The 17,450-nt window shown below is 45.2% G+C and overlaps 1 protein-coding gene across 1 annotated transcript in view; it reads left to right on the top strand.

Moving 5' to 3' along the window:
* Positions 1 to 890: 890 nt before the first annotated feature.
* The window catches only part of Fgd4 (FYVE, RhoGEF and PH domain containing 4), a 157,799-nt gene continuing 141,239 nt past the window's right edge, over positions 891 to 17,450 (top strand). The window contains exon 1 of the mRNA XM_057763925.1: positions 891 to 1,041. Within this exon, the coding sequence (XP_057619908.1) occupies positions 891 to 1,041 (151 nt within the window). The remainder of the gene's footprint in view (positions 1,042 to 17,450) is intronic.

A 17,450-nucleotide genomic window follows, 5' to 3' on the forward strand; every position in this document is an offset into this window, starting at 1 on the left:
TCCATGGGAACAGCCACCTCTTGCCCACCTCTGGGTCAAAACTAACATCCTGTAACTTATAGATTAAAAACCCTTGGAATCTGTGGACTTAGTAGACCCACTGACTTCTAGCAACCCCAGGGCTAAAATGCCATGTGATAGTATCTCAGGGCATACAGAAAAAAGCCTCCGTCTTTTTTGTAACTGCATCTCTGGTAATACCTACCAATGTATTTTATACTTCCCTTGATTTTTGCCTTGATTTCATTTGTTCTGTGAAACTTTAATAGTCCTTCCACGATGGAAAACGGAATTTGGGATAACCTAAATATGTGTTCCCGGAGTCATGGTCACTCAGAAGGACACCAGAATAAATCTAATTCCCTTTAGGCAGAAAGGTGTGCTTCCTTATCCTTCCAACAGTGCTCCTGGCAAGATGATTCGGTTCTTCCTAAAGAGCGGCGGTGTGGACATGGTTGGAATTCCTGCCTAGCCCGGCAGTGCTAGCTCCCCTCAGTTTCAAAGCTTAGTTTCCTCACCTACACTTCTCAGCACCGCGGCCCGAGAGGCTTTGGCCCTTGGAGTGTGGTAAAGGGCAGGACTGTTCTTCCGGCCTCCCGGGGCGTGGCTGGTAGGTGAGCGGAGCGGGCGAGGCGTTTCTGGGGTCCAGGTGAGCCTGGCAGGTGCACGCGGCCCTGCCCCGGGCCAATGGGCAACGTCGGTCCCCCGAGTCTCTCGGGCGGGTCCGGGCTGCGCTCTGGCGATTGGCTGTGCAGGGAGGTGACCTGGGCCGCCGCCCGCGGGTCCGACGGGAAGCGAGGCCTGCGGGGGCAGCGGTGGGCACCGGCAGCCGCTCGGCCGGGACGTGGGCCGCGGCTTCCGGGGAGTGACCGCAGTGACCGCAGGCCACCATGAACAGCCAGGGCGACTACACATTCAGGAGGGTGGCGATCCGGCGGAAGTCAGGCGCCTACCTGCCGCCCGGGATCCCGCGGCCCTGGAGCAGACCCTTGCCGCCCTCGCGGCGGGCTGGCTTCCTCGCAGTCCCGGGCCAGGCCGCAGGTATGCGTGGGTGGATGGGGAGGGGCTCGTGCGGAGGGTGCTTGGGTTGGGGGGACGTGCCGTGGATGCGTGGGCTGCCGGGGGGCGTGCCTTGGATGGGTGGGTTAGTGAGGGGGGCGTGCCGTGGGTGCGTGGACTGGCGGGGGCGTGCCTTGGATAAGTGGGTTGGGGAGCGTGCCTTGGGTGAGTGGGCGTGCCTTAGATGGGTGGGTTAGTGGGGGGCGTGCCGTGAATGCGTGGGCTGGTGGGGGCGTGTCTTAGATGGGTAGGTTAGTGGGGGGCGTGTCGTGGGTGCGTGGACTGGCAGGGGCGTGCCTTGGATTAGTGGCTTGGTGGGGGGGCGTGCCTTGGGTGAGTGGGTTGGGGGCGCGCCTTGAATGGGTGGATTGGTCGGGGGCGTGCCGTGGGTTGTGAGTTCGTGATGGGGGCATTGTTTGGGTGGGCTGGTAGGGGTGTGCCTTGGGTGGGTAGGAGGGGGCTATTTGGCCAGCCTCCTGCAACGTTGATGGCACCCTCTCTCCTGATGTGAAAGCAACCTCCGGGTTAGTTAATTGCAGGTTGGACGCGCTTCCTAGTTTGTCCTTTCTCTCAAAGCTTCTTTAGCAAGAAAATGACCCGTTCTTCAAAAGTAAAGGTGTGTCTTTATAAAAAGTTTTATTAGGAATTATACAGCTAATTTTCTATATACTGCTATTTAAGCTTCGCTAAATTCCTTCCTTCAGTTGGACCTTGGTTCCCTGGCGTTTCCTTCTCAGAAGAGGCCCCCTACCTTCCTGAGGGCAAAAGTTAGGCACTCAGAGATCAGTAACAAGTGTTTACATGTATAAATTCTGAGTCTTAAAAAGAAATCTTCTCACCATTCTGTTATTGACCTTCACGGATTTTGTAATGATTGAACACGCAGCTTTGATTACTTAAATGTGGTTAAGTGTTGAGGATGGTAAATGTACCGTGTAGTCCTTGTCCCAAAGCCGTAGAAGGTATACGGCAGAAAATCGTGATGGATGGTGTGTTCTATGTGTGTGCTCGCGTTAGATAAGGTCGTGATGCGAGAAGATTCCCGAACAAGGAACTGGCTCATGGATACTCCTCCACACTCATTTCCTGCAGAAGTGGGAGACTGATGATGTATTATTGAGATTTCTTCCAGTTTGGTCTGATTCACCAATCTAAATGAAAATGTTTTCTTATTAAGTGAAGCTTGCTTTGAAAAGACTTCTGTATTTTGGAAGCAGGTACTTAGTCATGGCATCTTGTTCATCGGTGTTTTTCAGGGCAGATGCTGGGCTGATTCCTTACAGCGTTAGTGAAGTGCTGTCACTTGGTTTATCTTCAGATGCTTTGCAGAGGTGATCAAGAGTGCAGGGGCTCAGTATAGTCTAGAAATTATTTCCTTAAGTCAGCTGTGCTTATAGAAGGAGTTCTGTTTGCTCTTTTGTTCTTTTCAGTGACAAGGATGGAACTCAGGGCACCATGGGTAACCAGGCTACCACTCAGCTATCCTTTCTTCCTTTTTTAAGTTTTAATTCAAAGAGAATCTCATCTCTGACCCTTTAAGAAATAGAGTGCCTATGGGTGGTAGAGAAGGCTCAGCAGGTAAATTAGGCACTTACTGCCCAACCTAGGCCCCGAGCTCCATCCCTGGTACCCACATGAGAGAAGGAGAGAGTCAATTCTGGTGAGTTGTATATTCATAAGTGTTCCCCCAACCCCCCAAACGGTCAAGAACTGTATTTTTAAAAGAAGGAAACAGCTTGCAGGCCACCTTTCTGGTTTTGTTACATTGTCTTAGCACTGCTTCCTTCCAGGGAACTGAGCATTTTACTTGTTATTTTCAACTTTGGAAAGTAATTACGTACATCTGAATAGGTGTGGCTGTTCCCTTCACATAACAGTATCTGTAGCAACTGAAGGAGAAAGAGTTTTCTAGAACACTGGACAGCCACCCCACCTTGTTCAATCTGTAAACACTCTGAACAAGCTGGTCAGTGTGGAGAAAACCTGTTCAGTGTGCTTCCTTTTAACCAAACGTGTCTTTCTTATTTGATCTCATCAAACTGTTCATCATTAAATAAGTGTGTCCTTATCAAAAGAAAGTCAAGTTAAATTCTTGGGAAGTGCCCTGTATTCTGTAACTCTCAGGAAAGGGAGTTATATGTGAAAACCACACAGTTGAAGTGAGTCAGAGTGGGCAGTTATCCACAGAAATGTTCCTTTTCTTAAACAAGGAGCCGTGTCAGAGAAGACAAGGACTTAGCAGAGGCCAAGTGGGAATGCTGGAAGATCAAGCTATGAGGACTATTGTGATCTACAGGAAGCATAAGCTACAGACTGAGATTCTAGTTCAAAAGCAACTTATTTTGTGTCAAAAATAATAAAAGCAAAGTCTATAAAGTCTACCTTTGCATGTGCCTGAGTGTCAAGTCCTCATCTGGTGAAGCAGAGGAGTGTTTAGGACAGAAATTTGGGCGTTGTGTAGCGCTCATCATGAGGTTCTTGATCTGGACAGTGGAAGCGGTGTTACTTAATGACCGGAGTGGTTGCATACACGTCAATTGTCTGACACAAGGCAAGCATGCTAGAGAGTATTATAACAAGGAATCTTTTACTTCTCTCTATGTCTCCTGAAATCCGGCACTAAGAAATTCTTTAATATCTATTGTATTAGCAAATGACTATTCTCCTCCTACATGTTACAGTTGCTATTATCTATTGAATGCCCTTTTTCAATTAAGAAATTTGTTGTAATACACAAATACACATGTACATAAATTTATTTCACAAAAAATCATAGTAGGAAGAGACTATGATGCCTATTTAGAGGTGAAGAAATTGAGGCCCAAGGAGCTTTGCTAAGTTGATTGGAGTATCTAACTGGTGATTTGTGACCAGGACTCACACCAGAAAATGTCTGGCCCAGGGCTGTGTTACAACTCCTCTAGGCAGTGTCTTCATCAGTCCTACGGAAGTATTTGAGAAGCATTCAGAATTAATACAGTAAAAGACTCTAGGTAGACTTTTGTCATAGAAAGAGTATTTTAATAATTGTGGATCCATAGTTTAATTTTTTTTAAAAAGAATTTTATTACTTTATGTATCTGGGTGTTTTGCTGGCATGTTTGCCTATGCACCACGTGAATGCCTAGTGTCTAAGGAGACTGGAAGGCATTAGATCCCCTGGAATTGGAGTCCCAGATTGTTGTGAGCTACCATGTAGGGGCTCAGAATTGATCCCAGGTCCTCTGGAAGAGCAGCCAGTCCCTCAACCACTAAGCCGTCTCTCCAGCCCCTAAATTAACATTCTATGTTTTAGAAGACAGCCAAGTGTGCTAACGAGATCTGTAATCCAGCACATTGGAGGCAGAGGCAAAAAGGCGGTCCTGCCTTGAAAGTCCGTAAAGTGATCTAGTTTCAAGTCAGTCCGAACTGGAGTGAGATTCTGTATCATACATAAGGAAAACAAAACACGCACAGAAATGAAGTCAATTGGTTACTTATCCTCTCAAGATGGATTTCTTCCTGCTGATAATTGTCACATGACTATCATGGATACAGCCTCTTTCCATGAATTCTTATTCACAGCGGGAACGTCAGGTGACATCTTTGCTATAGGTCTCAAATGTGACCAGGTGACAGTCTTAGCTCTTGGGTGGTGGGAGCTGGTGGCCTGCTAGCACATTTCTAAAGTACTCCACACCCGGTGGTCACACACAAAGGTGGGCAACGGATGATTATGAGCTCTGAGTTTCCGGAGTCCAGTCGAAGACGGGGAGGAGCGACAGTTTGAGCAAAGGGGTCAAGACCATGATGGGGACACCCACAGAAACAGCTGACCTGAGCTAGTGGAAGCTCACTGACTCCAGAATGACAGTTATGTGGCTGAAACAGCCTATGGGGCCACTGGCAGTGGGACCAGAATTTGTCCCTAGTGCTTGTTCTAGCTTTCTGAAGCCCATTCTCTTTGGAGGAATACCTTGCTCAGCCTAGATATGGGGGGTGGGCCTTGGTCCTGCTTTAAAGTGATGTGACAGACTTTGTTGACTCCTCATGGGAAGCCTCACCCTCTCTGAGTAATGAGTGGGAGTGAGGTGGGGTGGGAGGAAGGTGCGGGAAGTGGGAGGGAGGGGAGGAAGTAGGAACTGGGATTGGTATGTAAAATGAGAAAATATTGTTTTAAAATTTAAAAAAAGTTGTAAAAAATAGCCCAAGATAATTTGATTCATACATTTTAAGGGATATATACAGTGTAAGATTGGAAAGTATTTTTTTGTTGTTGTTATTAGGTGCCTTTATTCCATTTATATTGTAACTACTGGTGTATTTATACTTCTACCATCTTATTTTTAGGCTCTCTCCAGCTCTTTCTGGGCCTTTCTCTTTTTCCTGTCCCACAGTGGAGCATCTGAAGGTCTTGTGGTTGAGGAGATCTTTCCTACTCGGTGTTGTTCCTGCTGACTCTCATTGCAAGTAGCTCATTTATTTTATTTTCCTCTTATCTGTGAAGTATCTGCATTGATGACAACATTCTGTTGTACACGGAAGTTTCCAGAAAAAAAAAATCTTGTGTGTGGAGTTTTACCAGTTAGTAGAAATTCTACAAGGTTGATTGACTGATAAAAGAGTGTTAGCGATTGCCCAGAGCCAAATCTTGAGTTTCCAAGAGTTGATGGATTGAATTTTCAACTAACCTGTGCTCCTTGAGTCTTTCGGGCCTTGCCCCTAAAGATTTCCTCTTTGAGGGCATTGAAAACACTTGTATGTACTGGGTACAAGAAGCCAATGCTGTTTTCTGGAAATTATTTTTTTAATAATATAGTCTACGTTTCTCAGCTGGTTCTCCAGGCTGTTTTCTTCTCAGAAATGCTTTTTACTGCTTTTAGAACTCATAGTCCAGACTGTAAGTCCGAGGTGGAAATACGGAGGCCCAGCTTGAGCAGTTTCAGAGAGAGCAAGGTTTCTTTTGGCAGCTGGTCTAGAGGCCATACATGAGGCCATACATACATACACGTTATATTTTGGCAAAGGATGTGGCTGTTTTCTGCCCTTGTCCTAAAATTTTACATGAGGCTGAATTAAAAAGAAATGTGCTAACTTCTTTAGCAGAGGAATTTTCAAGTCAGCATAAATAATGTTGAGCCTACAGAATGCGTATCACTGACAACTCTTACGCAGTTCTGTAGTGAAGAGCAAGAGGGGCTAAAAGAGATACACAATGTACAGTTTGGAGAAAAGAAAAGAACTTATGCCGCTAAGTGGCTATTTCCTGCATAGGGAAGGTGCCTCCAGGGTAAGACCCGCTCTTAGCTAAACTAAACTTGTGAAGGGAGAAAACCTAAGGGATGTTTACTTGCAGAAAGCAGTTTCCTTAACATACAAAAGCTGTTGCTAATGTAGTCACGGGAGTGAGAGTCCACCCAAGTTGGCAGCCAAATTTGGCAGTTTTGTTTATGTGTGACAGGTTTTGTGGGCATGAAAGATGCAAGAGAAAAGGGCCTCATGAATTTACCCCCTACAGTTTTAGAGAGCTGCTGAGGCCAGACAATACATGGCTGTGTATTTCCGGTGAAGCCGTGATAGGCCATTTCATGAAACTGGAAGTTAAGCCTAGGTTTTGGTGGAGCCCCCAAGATGTTGGAGATGCCAGAGCCGTGAGCATTCTGACCAGAACTGCAGACAGGGAGTGAACCAGCCCAGGAAAGAATGTACAGTGTGGGCAGCAAAGCCGAAGGGTGAAGCACAAGAGCCCTTTGAAACTGAAGTCCAGACACGGCACGTCAGGAGGTGGCACAAGTCAGGACTGCACGCACTATGGGATCCGACGCCTGCCCTGCTCGATTTCGGTCTTCCTTTAGTCCAGTCTTTCTCCCAATATGGCCTCATTCCTCTGTTTCGGAATAGGAGTGTATGTTTTGTGTCATTGTAGGTTGGAAGGATATAATTTGTTTCCTTTTGCAGGAGGCAGTCTAGGGGTCGTGAAATGATGTGGTGTAGGGGTCTTGATCAGGTTAGTTTTCTCTGCCAGTTAAAGAATTAAAAAGCATGAAAAAAAATCTGTACCGCAGCAAGTAGCTGCTGAGAAATCTCAAACCCCACGGAATCAGCAGCTGAAGGAAGGCGTTTCCTGGGGGCGAGGAAACACACACACAGCAGACACAAAGGAAAGAACACCCTGCAAAACGGGGAGGAATTGGAAAGCTGCTATCCTGTCTCTTTTTAAGGGCTGATGGTTTAAAGCCTTTGAAGATTCTTCCTCGCCTACTTTAGGGTTGGTTTGAAATCTGTTTGAAATGTTTGGTCTGAACTGTTGTGTGACAGTCTTGATCAGGCCACGGTGTATGAAATTTTTTGTTTGTTTCTCTGTGTAGCCTCCTGAGTACTGGGATTAAAGGCTTATACCAAAATGCCTGATTTGGATATTCTTGTTATATTAAATAAAAGTAAAAAAAAATTATAAAAATATAAGTGTTTTTTATCAAGTTGTGTAACAGATATGTTGAAATGGTGTTTTAGTCAGTTACATGGTTGGTATTCTGGAATATCTTCTATAGAAGCATAGAAAATTGAAACAGGAGCGAAGACCATTGGTTAGTAAGTTCCTCCAGGAATGACTTTTCTGTAACATTCAGCAGCTGCAGGCGTTGGGTGTGTTCATGAACTGACTGGGAAACAGTGTGTGTGTGGCGGGAGGGGGGGGGGACTGAAGGAAGTTTAAAGGTCCTTAAGGAAGCAGGAAAAGCTCCACTGGGTGAACTGTGATCACGCAGATGGGTAATAAGTGCCAGGGAAAGTTTTTAATGAAGACTCTGGCCCTTCCTTGAAGGACCTCAGATGAATAAAGCACTCATAATATGGCGCTTTAAAAACAAGATTTTATGAGCCTAGTGTTTATGAAAGCCTGCACTGAGATTTCCCACTTTTACTTTCGCTATATGGGTGGTTTAAAAACAGGTTTTGAATACTTTGTCCTACATAAACGCTGCTCTTTCTTGCACTGCTTAGGAATGAGCAGGTTGTGTGCTGCCTTCTGGTACCATGTAAGCTGTTCCTTCAGGAGGAGGCTTTCAGGCCAGCTATGGCTCAGTGGCCTCTGGACTCTATTTCTGAAGTGCATGGTATCCTTAGCAATAAGCACCCACCTTCTACCTCTGGAGGCAATAACCATAGGCTGCATGTTTTAGGAGTCTTGGACAGCCCTGGACTTTTTATGTCTAGTTTTCATTAGGTGGCCTTTGGTCTTTAAAGAGAGCATTGTTTAGCCCAGATGAGAAATGTTTGTTAAAACTAATATGTTATTTATGGGTAGAATTAGGTATATTATAGGTTTTTTTTAGGTAATAGTTGATAGTATGATTGCTTATGTCTTTATCAAAAATCTCTATTGTTATTTTGCTCTCTTCCATCTGTTTTCTCTATTTACCTCTCTTACCCATCCCCAAAGAGCTCCCCCTTTCAGATATCCCCTATCAGATAACTTGTACCCTGTTATCTTCCTTTCTATTGCTCCCAAGTCCAGCATTCCTGGAAGCGTCCTGTCTTAGTCAGTGTTGTGCTGCTGTGAAGAGACACCATGACCATGGCAACTCTAATACAGGAAATCATTTAATTGGTGCTTGCTTACAATTTCAGAGGTTTAGTCCATTATCAACATGGTGGGGCATATGGCAGGATGCAGAAAGACAGGGTGCTGGAGAAGGAGCTGAGAATCTACATCTGGATCCATAGGCAACAGGAGGAAGAGTCACTGGGCCTGGGTTGGGCTTCTGAAACCTCAAAGCCCTCCCCAGTGGCACATTTCCTCCAATAAGGCCACAGCTCCTAAACCTTCTCAAGTAGCGCAATTCCCTGATGACTAAGCATCCAAATATATGAGCCTTTGGGGCCCATCCATATTCAAACTATCACACCACCTCTGGAACCAAAACTTCTAGGCCAGCAGAACTTAAGGTTGTGGGAACAGGAAGCAAAGATTTTCCCAGGGGATAACTGAGGGTGATAGGGAGTAGAACTATTCCCCTTCCTACACCTTGATTCCTGGACAGGTGACTTCTAGCGATGGAGAAATGGTACTATATACTGGCGCTGGTTTAAACTATATACTTCTGGAGAACCTTGCCCAGCCTTCCAGGTGACCGTGACTAATTGGCACTATAGCCGTGTCTTTAAAAGGCCAGTCCATCATTCTATCAGAATAGCTGCCTAAGGATTTCAGAGAACGTTAAGACAAGTGGATTCTCTGAGCACACTTGTTTGGCTGTGATGGGTTCCTAGGTCAGAGTCAATTCTGTGTGGAATACAGTGACAGTGGATAAGGTGGTCTCTGAGTCCACAGACAGAAGCATTATGTGTGGGAAAGGTAAATAAGTATCTACTCCAATATAGGCAAAGCATTGTCGTGTCCACAAAGAAAGTGGTCTCGTGTAGTCAATCTGCCATCAGGTCACTAGCTGGTCATCCTGGGGAATGATACCATATCTGGGGCTCAGTGTTGGTCTCTACTATTAGCAGATCTGGCCCTCAGCATCAGCTGTCGCCAGGTCAACCTTGGTGAGTGAGAGTCCATGTTGTTGAGTCCATGCATAACCTCATCTCCGCCACCATGGCCGTGTTGTGCATAGGCCCATTGGGCACTGACAGGGATGGCTGGGAGAGAGGCTGACTGTCAACAGAATGGGTCATCCTATGTACTTGGTTCCTGAACTCCTCCTCAGCTGGGTCGCCTTTTGATGAGCATCCACATGGAATGGAAGTATCCTTGCATCCTTCACTGATTTGGAGAGATTGATCTATATATTTCTATAGATATTTTTCTCAACAACTTTCCAATCATGTTCTTTCTGAGTTCATAACCAACCCACTGGCTACAACCTGTCAATCAGTGAACAATCACATCTGGTCATTTCTCCTTCCACACAAAACGTATGACTATGTGTGTTGCCTGAAGTTCTGCCCACTGTGAAGATTTCCCTTTGAGAAAGGGGTTGCAGTGCTGCAGCTGTCTACTTCTGGATGGTGCCTGCATAACACATAAACCATCTGTAAACCCTAGGCTTCTCTTCCACAGTCAACAGATCATAGGGCACATCCCACAAGGCTATAGGTGCATGCGTGGCAGCAGATGGCACTGTAATGGAAGTAGAAAGCAAAGGCATTTGGGCAGCTCTTCATGTGACCTGCTGTGTCCTCAGAGCCTGCTGTGGCCTGATCACGTCTATACTCCTTCCATTTGATAATGCATTGCTGCTGTGCATGCCCTACGTCATGATTTGGTGGGTCAGGTAACATCTAGCTCATGATGGGCAGCTCAGGTCACATGGTAACTTGGTGGCCCATTGTCAACGTTCAGTTTCTACTAAGGCCCAATAGCAAGCCAAGAGCTGTTTCTCAAATGGAGAATAGTAGTAGTCAGGGTTTTCTAGTGAAACGGAAGTGATAGCATAAATCTGTCTATCTATGTATCTAGCTAATCTGCATCTATGTAAGACTTATTATGGGCTATCATCTGACTAGTCGAATGATGTCTGTTTCCTGACAGAAAGTCCAAGAATCCAGGAGTTAGCTAGTCTGTGAGGCTGGATGTCTCAGCTGATTTTCAATATATATCTGAAGTAGGCTCTAATATGAACTTGACAGAGTGCGAGCAAGAAGACAAAAAGCAAGAGCTTTCTTTTCCATGTCCTTTATGTAGGCTACCCCTGGAAGGTGTGGCCCTGACTTAGGGCAGGTCTTCTTACCTCAGATAATCCAGTCCAGAAAAATCCCTCACAGTTGTGCCCAACTGCTTGCATGTTAGTTAATTTCAGATGTAGTCAGCAGACAAAAGAGATTAGCCATCATAGCAACCAATTGGGATCATTATATTTCTTACTTTCTTTTTTTGTTTGTTTTTGTTTTTCGAGACAGGGTTTCTCTGTAGCTTTGGAGCCTGTCCTGGAACTAGCTCTTGTAGACCAGGCTGGCCTCGAACTCCCAGAGATCCGCCTGCCTCTGCCTACCGAGTGCTGGGATTAAAGGCGTGCGCCACCCCCTCCCGACCTATTTCTTACTTTCTTGCAAACGTTCAAAACATTATATAATGTGCCACTAAATTCCTTGATCTTCACAAACAGTGAATCAGGAGCCTCATAAATGTATCTTTCTTGGCTCTTTAAATAGTTCACAACATGGATTTTCAGTGTTCCTAGTGATTGTCCTCTTCACGGAGGTGGATTGCCTAATGTTAGCTGCGTTTATATTGGCAAGGTTAAGAACCTGGAGTCTGCTTAGTCCATGAAACATCTCTCAGAAGTCCCAGTCTGATGCTGACAGCCTGGAAGATTGCCGGAGAGCCACTGCTCTTGAGTCCACTTTGGATTGCTGTAGTACTTTGAGTGTGAATGACCCCATAGGCTTAAATAGTTGAATGCCTAGACTTTAGGGAATGGAACTGTTTAGGAAGGGCTAAAAGAATTAGGACGGGTGGCCTTGTTGGAGGAAGTGTGTCACTGGGGTTGGGATTTGTGCTTTCAAAAGCCCTCGTCAGGCCCAGTGTCTCTCTCTCTCTTTCTCTCTGTCTCTCTCCCTGCAGAAATGGATGTAAAGCTCTCAGCTACCGCTCCAGCACCATGCCTATATGCTTTCTGCCATGATGATCATGAACTAACACTCTCAAACTGTTGAAAAGCCCCGGGTTAAATGCTTTCTTTTATAAGAGTTACCTTGGTCATGGTCTATTCACAGCAGTGAGCAGTGACTAAGACAATGACTCAAGAAGTTGGGTTCCAGTATCAGCTGCAGCAGCTGTAGCAGTGCCAGTAAGAACAGGGATGAACTCAAGGTCAGGGTCGATGGACTCACCAGTGAGACTGAAAGGCAAGCAGGCAAAGGATCTTCCCTTTAAGTGGGCTCCTCCCACCCTGCCCCCAAAATACAGCTCACATGTAGGGGTGTCTTCCCCTACATATTAATATATTGTATTCTATTATTATAACATAATAACACGGCTCACATAAGAAGGTGCATCATAAGCTCTGGTTAATCTAAGCTAGATAATTGCTCACAGGCTTGTCTTCCTTTGCTAGTTTTAGATCCTATTATTAGAATTACTCATCACAGTGCCCAAGGTTAGGATATATTGCAAAGACAATATTTTAGCTTAAGTCTTGTATGTTAGCTCTTTCTCGTGACATATTAATAATGATATCTGAAAATACTAGTAGCTAAGGTAAAGAAAATGACTAATTTTCCCTAATAGAATCACTATTGAATTTTTATCATTATCATTACTATTAAGGTTTTAATGTAAGATTATATTAATTCTACACAGGAATCAAATACAGTCACTGGTATATGTTATTTGTTCCTGTATCTGAAGTTTATAAATTATTCATCATATTCAAGTTATTAATATTCTTTTGTTTGTTTTGTTAATACAATATTTAGATAGAAAAAGAGTACTTTGGGGAAGTTATTTTTGAATCAAAGGCATGTAGAAAACCTACGAATATTCAAGTAATTAAAATGGATATCCATTGTGATGGAGTGTGACCTCAGCGCTTAGAAGCCTGAAATAAGAGAAAACCTCACAAATATTCATTAAAATCGCTATCTGTTGTGATGGAGCATGCCTGTGACTTCAGCTCTTAGAAACCTGAACTATGAGCCGAAGTTGTAAATCTGACTGAGATACACGTTGAGATTTTGTTTCATAAATAAATAGCAACAAGAAAATAACTTATGTAAATATGAAGTATTGATTTTTCCCTCCTTTTGAAGAACGGTTTTCATGTCTCTTTATGATTCATAAGATTTCAAATCTTATAACAGGCTTTTCAAATGGTTTCTCTGGTTTTAGACTCTCACAAGTTGGAAAAATGCCACAGAATGTCCTATTTCTTTTTTTTTTTTAATCTGCTGAGAATTTTAGCAGTGGTGGATTGTGAGTCTGTGCATTTCACAGAGCCCTGAGAGACTCTACAAAACAGTAAGGGACTTCCTGGAAGAAACTTAAGAGCACTGTGTGTTTTTAAAAGTGGATGTGTATTCATGTAAACTCTGCTTTGTTGTTACTACTTCCATCCTTGTGAAGTTTTAACTGTGACCTTCTAAATTGTGGGTTTATTTTGGTTTCTGCATATCGAATAATTTATACCAAGTTAGGAGTGAAGTGTTAAGTAACTGTGGTAGCAGAGTGTGGGGCCCTAGAAGCCACCAGTGCTTAGGCCAAGGTTTGACCTTTCCGTGTTCTCAACTACAGATGCATCAAGATCTCATTTTTTAAAAAAATTTCTTTATTGACTCTTTGGGAGTTTCACATCATACACCCACTTCTGTTCACCTCCCAGTCCGCCAATCCTTCCCTTATCCCTGCCATGCCCCCATCCCAACATAAGTAAACAATTCAAAGTAAGCAATCAAGCAGATAAAAACAAGCAAAAAACAAAAACAAACAAACAAAAAAAACCTACAATGAAAACAAAATAAAATCCACAACAACAGAAAACTCTGTTTGTTTCTTCTTTCCTGCTTCTCCAACACCTCTTCATTCATCCTGGTGGCGGTGGAGGCTTCAGTGTGCCCAATAGCATACCTCTTGGTCCCATCAGTTTTACTGTCACTGATCTGGTTCAAGGCCTCTGGTTTCTGGTATCCTAACCAGAACTCCTCTGAGATATCCTGTGGCTGCCCCTAGTCTTGGAGATCTTGGGGCTATTGTTCCATAGAACCAGTCCCTTCATCAGCTCCAGCCGGTCATAGATGGGGTAGATGCTAGGGTGGGTCAACCCAAGACCTAGCTGTGGGCCTGGATAGTAGCCAAGGTGGTCAGTCCAGGCCCCTGGGGCCACCCACCTTGGATGAGTGGGTGGAGTCAACTTCCCTATAAGCTTGTTCTCAGGGTCCATTCACCCTGGCCTGTGGTGAGGAGTCAGGGGCATCTCTCCAGCATGCAGGGGCCAGCTCTCTTGCTGTACTGTCCAGCGAGAGGCAAGGTCAGCTGTCCCAGGGCTAGCGAAGGGTATAGCTGGCTTAGCATGACCCTCTGATTTTATCTCGCGTGTTTCCTACACAGGCCACAGATTCCAGCTGTAGCTGGATCATGAACCTTGACATGGCCCTCAGCAGCAGCTTGGGCCTAGTAGACATCCTGGCTCTGAGCAGAGGGACTGGTCACTCAGAGGAGAATGGTTGTGGCCCTGTCCTTGGGCCTCTATGTGACCTTTGGTAGCAATGTAGGACCCAGATTTCAGCACAGACCCACAGCCACGGTAGAACCATAGACCCAGATATGGTCGTCAACAGTGGCTTGGTCTGGATGTCACCACTGCCCCAGCGGAAGTATGACCCTGAGATGCCAACGTGGCCCTCGATCTCTGGTGTCTGCATGGCCTTCGATGGTAATGGATGCATTGGACATCAGCACAGACCCCGATATGACCCTTAGCTGCAGCTCTGGCCCAGACATTGCCATGACCTGTGTAGCAAGCAGTACAGGACGCTCAGATCTGGATGTGTCCTGGCCCTTAGCCACCAACCTGGACTCCGTTGGCTGATCAGATCCTGGGCATCCTCACAGCGCTTGGTGGCAACAGGTGCCCCATATAACCCTGGCTGCTATAGGACCACAGACCCTGAAATGGTCTTCATTAGCAGCCTGGGCCCAGAGGACACCATGACCCTGAGTGGCAACACTCTGGGAAACAGAGGCAGGAGGATTTTTTTTTTTTTTTTTTTGAGTTTGAGGCCAGGCTGAACTACAAAACCAGGTTTAGGCCTAGAAGCAAAATAAAACAGAAACATTTGGTTTTTTTTAATCTAAATTTCTAGATATTTCTTTTAAAAAGTGCCAGGAGGATACCCAGGGTCAGATCAGTCTCCTGAGTCCAGGTTGGTGGCTAAGGGCCAGGACACATCCAAATCTGAGTGTCCTGTACGGCTGCACAAGGTCCTGGTGATGTCTGGGCTAGACTGCAGATAGAATTCTAAATAATATAAGTGCAAAAGTGTTCGGGCTCCAACTTTGGTTTTCTGCCCCACCCCAGTTCTGGTAAGAAATCTGGTGGCAGTAAGAGAGAGAATGCTACCGATGTGTCTAAGCAGTGCTTTGCTGTTTAGTAGCAGTGGATTGCGTTATCCATGTCATGCTCTATGGAGGGAGGGTCTTCAAAGGCTTTCCAGAGTTAGCCACAGGTGACCTATACGGTGGCAGTCCCTTGTCATTGTCATTGTCTCAGCAGGATGCCCACCATAGTATCATTAGGTGTCAGTGTTGTTTCTTCAACAACATAACCCGTATGTTTAAGAAAAACAAAATTATCTTATTTAAATGGATGCTTCCGATTTAGAGGGTTATCTAGAAATGAAGTTTATCTTCGTGAAGGCAAGCTTTAGAAGGACGAAGGGCAAGCAAGTCCTTGTGTTTGGGCTCTGCCCTCCTCTGCTCTGGAATGAAAAGCTGAAGGCAGTATTTGATCTTCAAGCCTGTGAGTCCTGCAGCCACCAGGAGGCAGTGGAGAGGCAAGTATGTCAGGCTGGCCTGCAGGCTCGGAAAACCGGCAGTGGTATCTGAACTCAGGGCTAGTCATAGAATTTCAGGGCGAGTATATGTCTTAGTATAACTGTGTGATTGTCCTTCGTTTATAAATGACTTGACATTTTTTTTCTTGCATTGTTTATTGCCCTTTCTTTGTTCTGTATTTTTAACCTTCTAACTTGCATGTGTTGTGGGGAATTTCTTTTCTGGCCCTGACTAGTTGGTGTTCTGTAGACTGCTTGCACCTGGATACACATTTCTTTCTCTGAATTTGGGAAGTAGTCTCTGATTTTCTTGAAAATATTTATCTGCCTTTGCTGCACGATTGTTCTTGTCCTGTGCCTGTAATCTGAATGCTAGGTTTTTTATGGGTCCCCAGAGCTGGGTTCCTGGTGCAGAAACTACGTAACGATCTTGATAAAGAATAGTGCCTGAGGAATCACAGCGTCAGCGTCTACGGCTTTTGTGGAGTTAAAATTGGCATTGGAAGAGGGGTAGACATATAAAGGAAACAGTACAGAGCCTGGAACATTGCCACAGGAAAATCTGTGAAAGATATTAAAGTCAAGGAAAGATGATCCGTTCCACAAATTGTTTCCCACTGGATACCCATGAACTGTGGAAGAAAAGAACCAAGGAAGAGAGGGAGGAAGGGAGAGAGGAAAGGAGGGAAGATAGAAGAAATCAATCCATTCAACATAAACTTTGAGGGTGTGTGTGACCTTTTGACCTGGTGACACAATCTTGTCATCTAAAATGTTCATGATCAAAACCTACACAGTCTTGACCCACCTGGCTCCTACAATCCTTCCCCCTCTCCTTCGCAGGATTCCCCGAGCTCAGCCTAATGTTTGACTGCGAGTCTCTGCATCTATCCGTTGTTGGCTGCAGCCTCTCTGGTGACGATTGGGCTAGGCAGTGATCTGTCAGTACAACAGAATATCACTAGGCATCATTACATTTCCCCTCCAGTCGTGCTTGATTCTATCCTAGGTCTCTGGGCCACCCAGCCTGTGGGTGGTGGCACTCCAGGCAGTGTCAGGGATGGGTACCCTCTGGTGGCATGGTTCTCAGGCTGGACCAGTCATTGGTTGGCCACTCCCTCAATCTCTAGGCCACCCTTACCCCAGTACATCCCATAGGCTGGACAGACCATAAGTAGAAGGCTATGTGGCTGGGTTGTTGTCCCAGCCACTGGAAGTCTTGCCTGGCCAGAGGAGTTTTCTAGGTCAGGCTACATATCCTCTTTTGCTGGGAGTCTTAGCTGGGGTCGTCCTTGTGGATTGCAGGAGCTTCCCTTGCACCAGGTTTCCGACCCCAAGTGACTCCCTTTCCGGTAGTCTCTTTTAGTAGTCCCTACCCCCACCCGATCTCTCATGTTCTCACCCCCACCTACCCCAAGTCTATCCACCAAATCTCTTTTATTGCTCCTTCCCAGAGAAATTCTAGTGTCCTCCTTGAACCCCCCTTGTTACCTAGCCTCTCTGGGTCTGTGGATTGTAGCATGTTAGCTTTGCTTTACAGCTAGTATCCGCTTATGAGTGAGTACATACCATGTTTGACTTTCGGGGTCTGGGTTACCTCACTCAAGATGATTTTTTTCTAGTTCCATCTATTTGCCTGTAAATTTCATGGTGTAATTGTTTTTAACAGCTGAATAATAAGCCACTGTGTAAATGTGCCACATTTTCTTTATCCATTCTTCAATCGAGGGGCATCTAGGTTGTTTTCAGGTTCTGGCTATGACAAATAAAGCTGCTGTGAACATAGTTGAGTAAATGTCCTTGTGGTGTGATTGAGCATCCTTTGAGTATATGCCCAAGAGTGGTATTGCTGGGACTTGAGGTAGATTGATTACCAAATTTCTGAGAAACCACCATATCGATTTCCAAAGCTGCTGTAC

The sequence above is a fragment of the Chionomys nivalis genome, chromosome 3, assembly GCF_950005125.1.
Source record: "Chionomys nivalis chromosome 3, mChiNiv1.1, whole genome shotgun sequence".
Lineage (NCBI taxonomy): Eukaryota > Metazoa > Chordata > Mammalia > Rodentia > Cricetidae > Chionomys > Chionomys nivalis.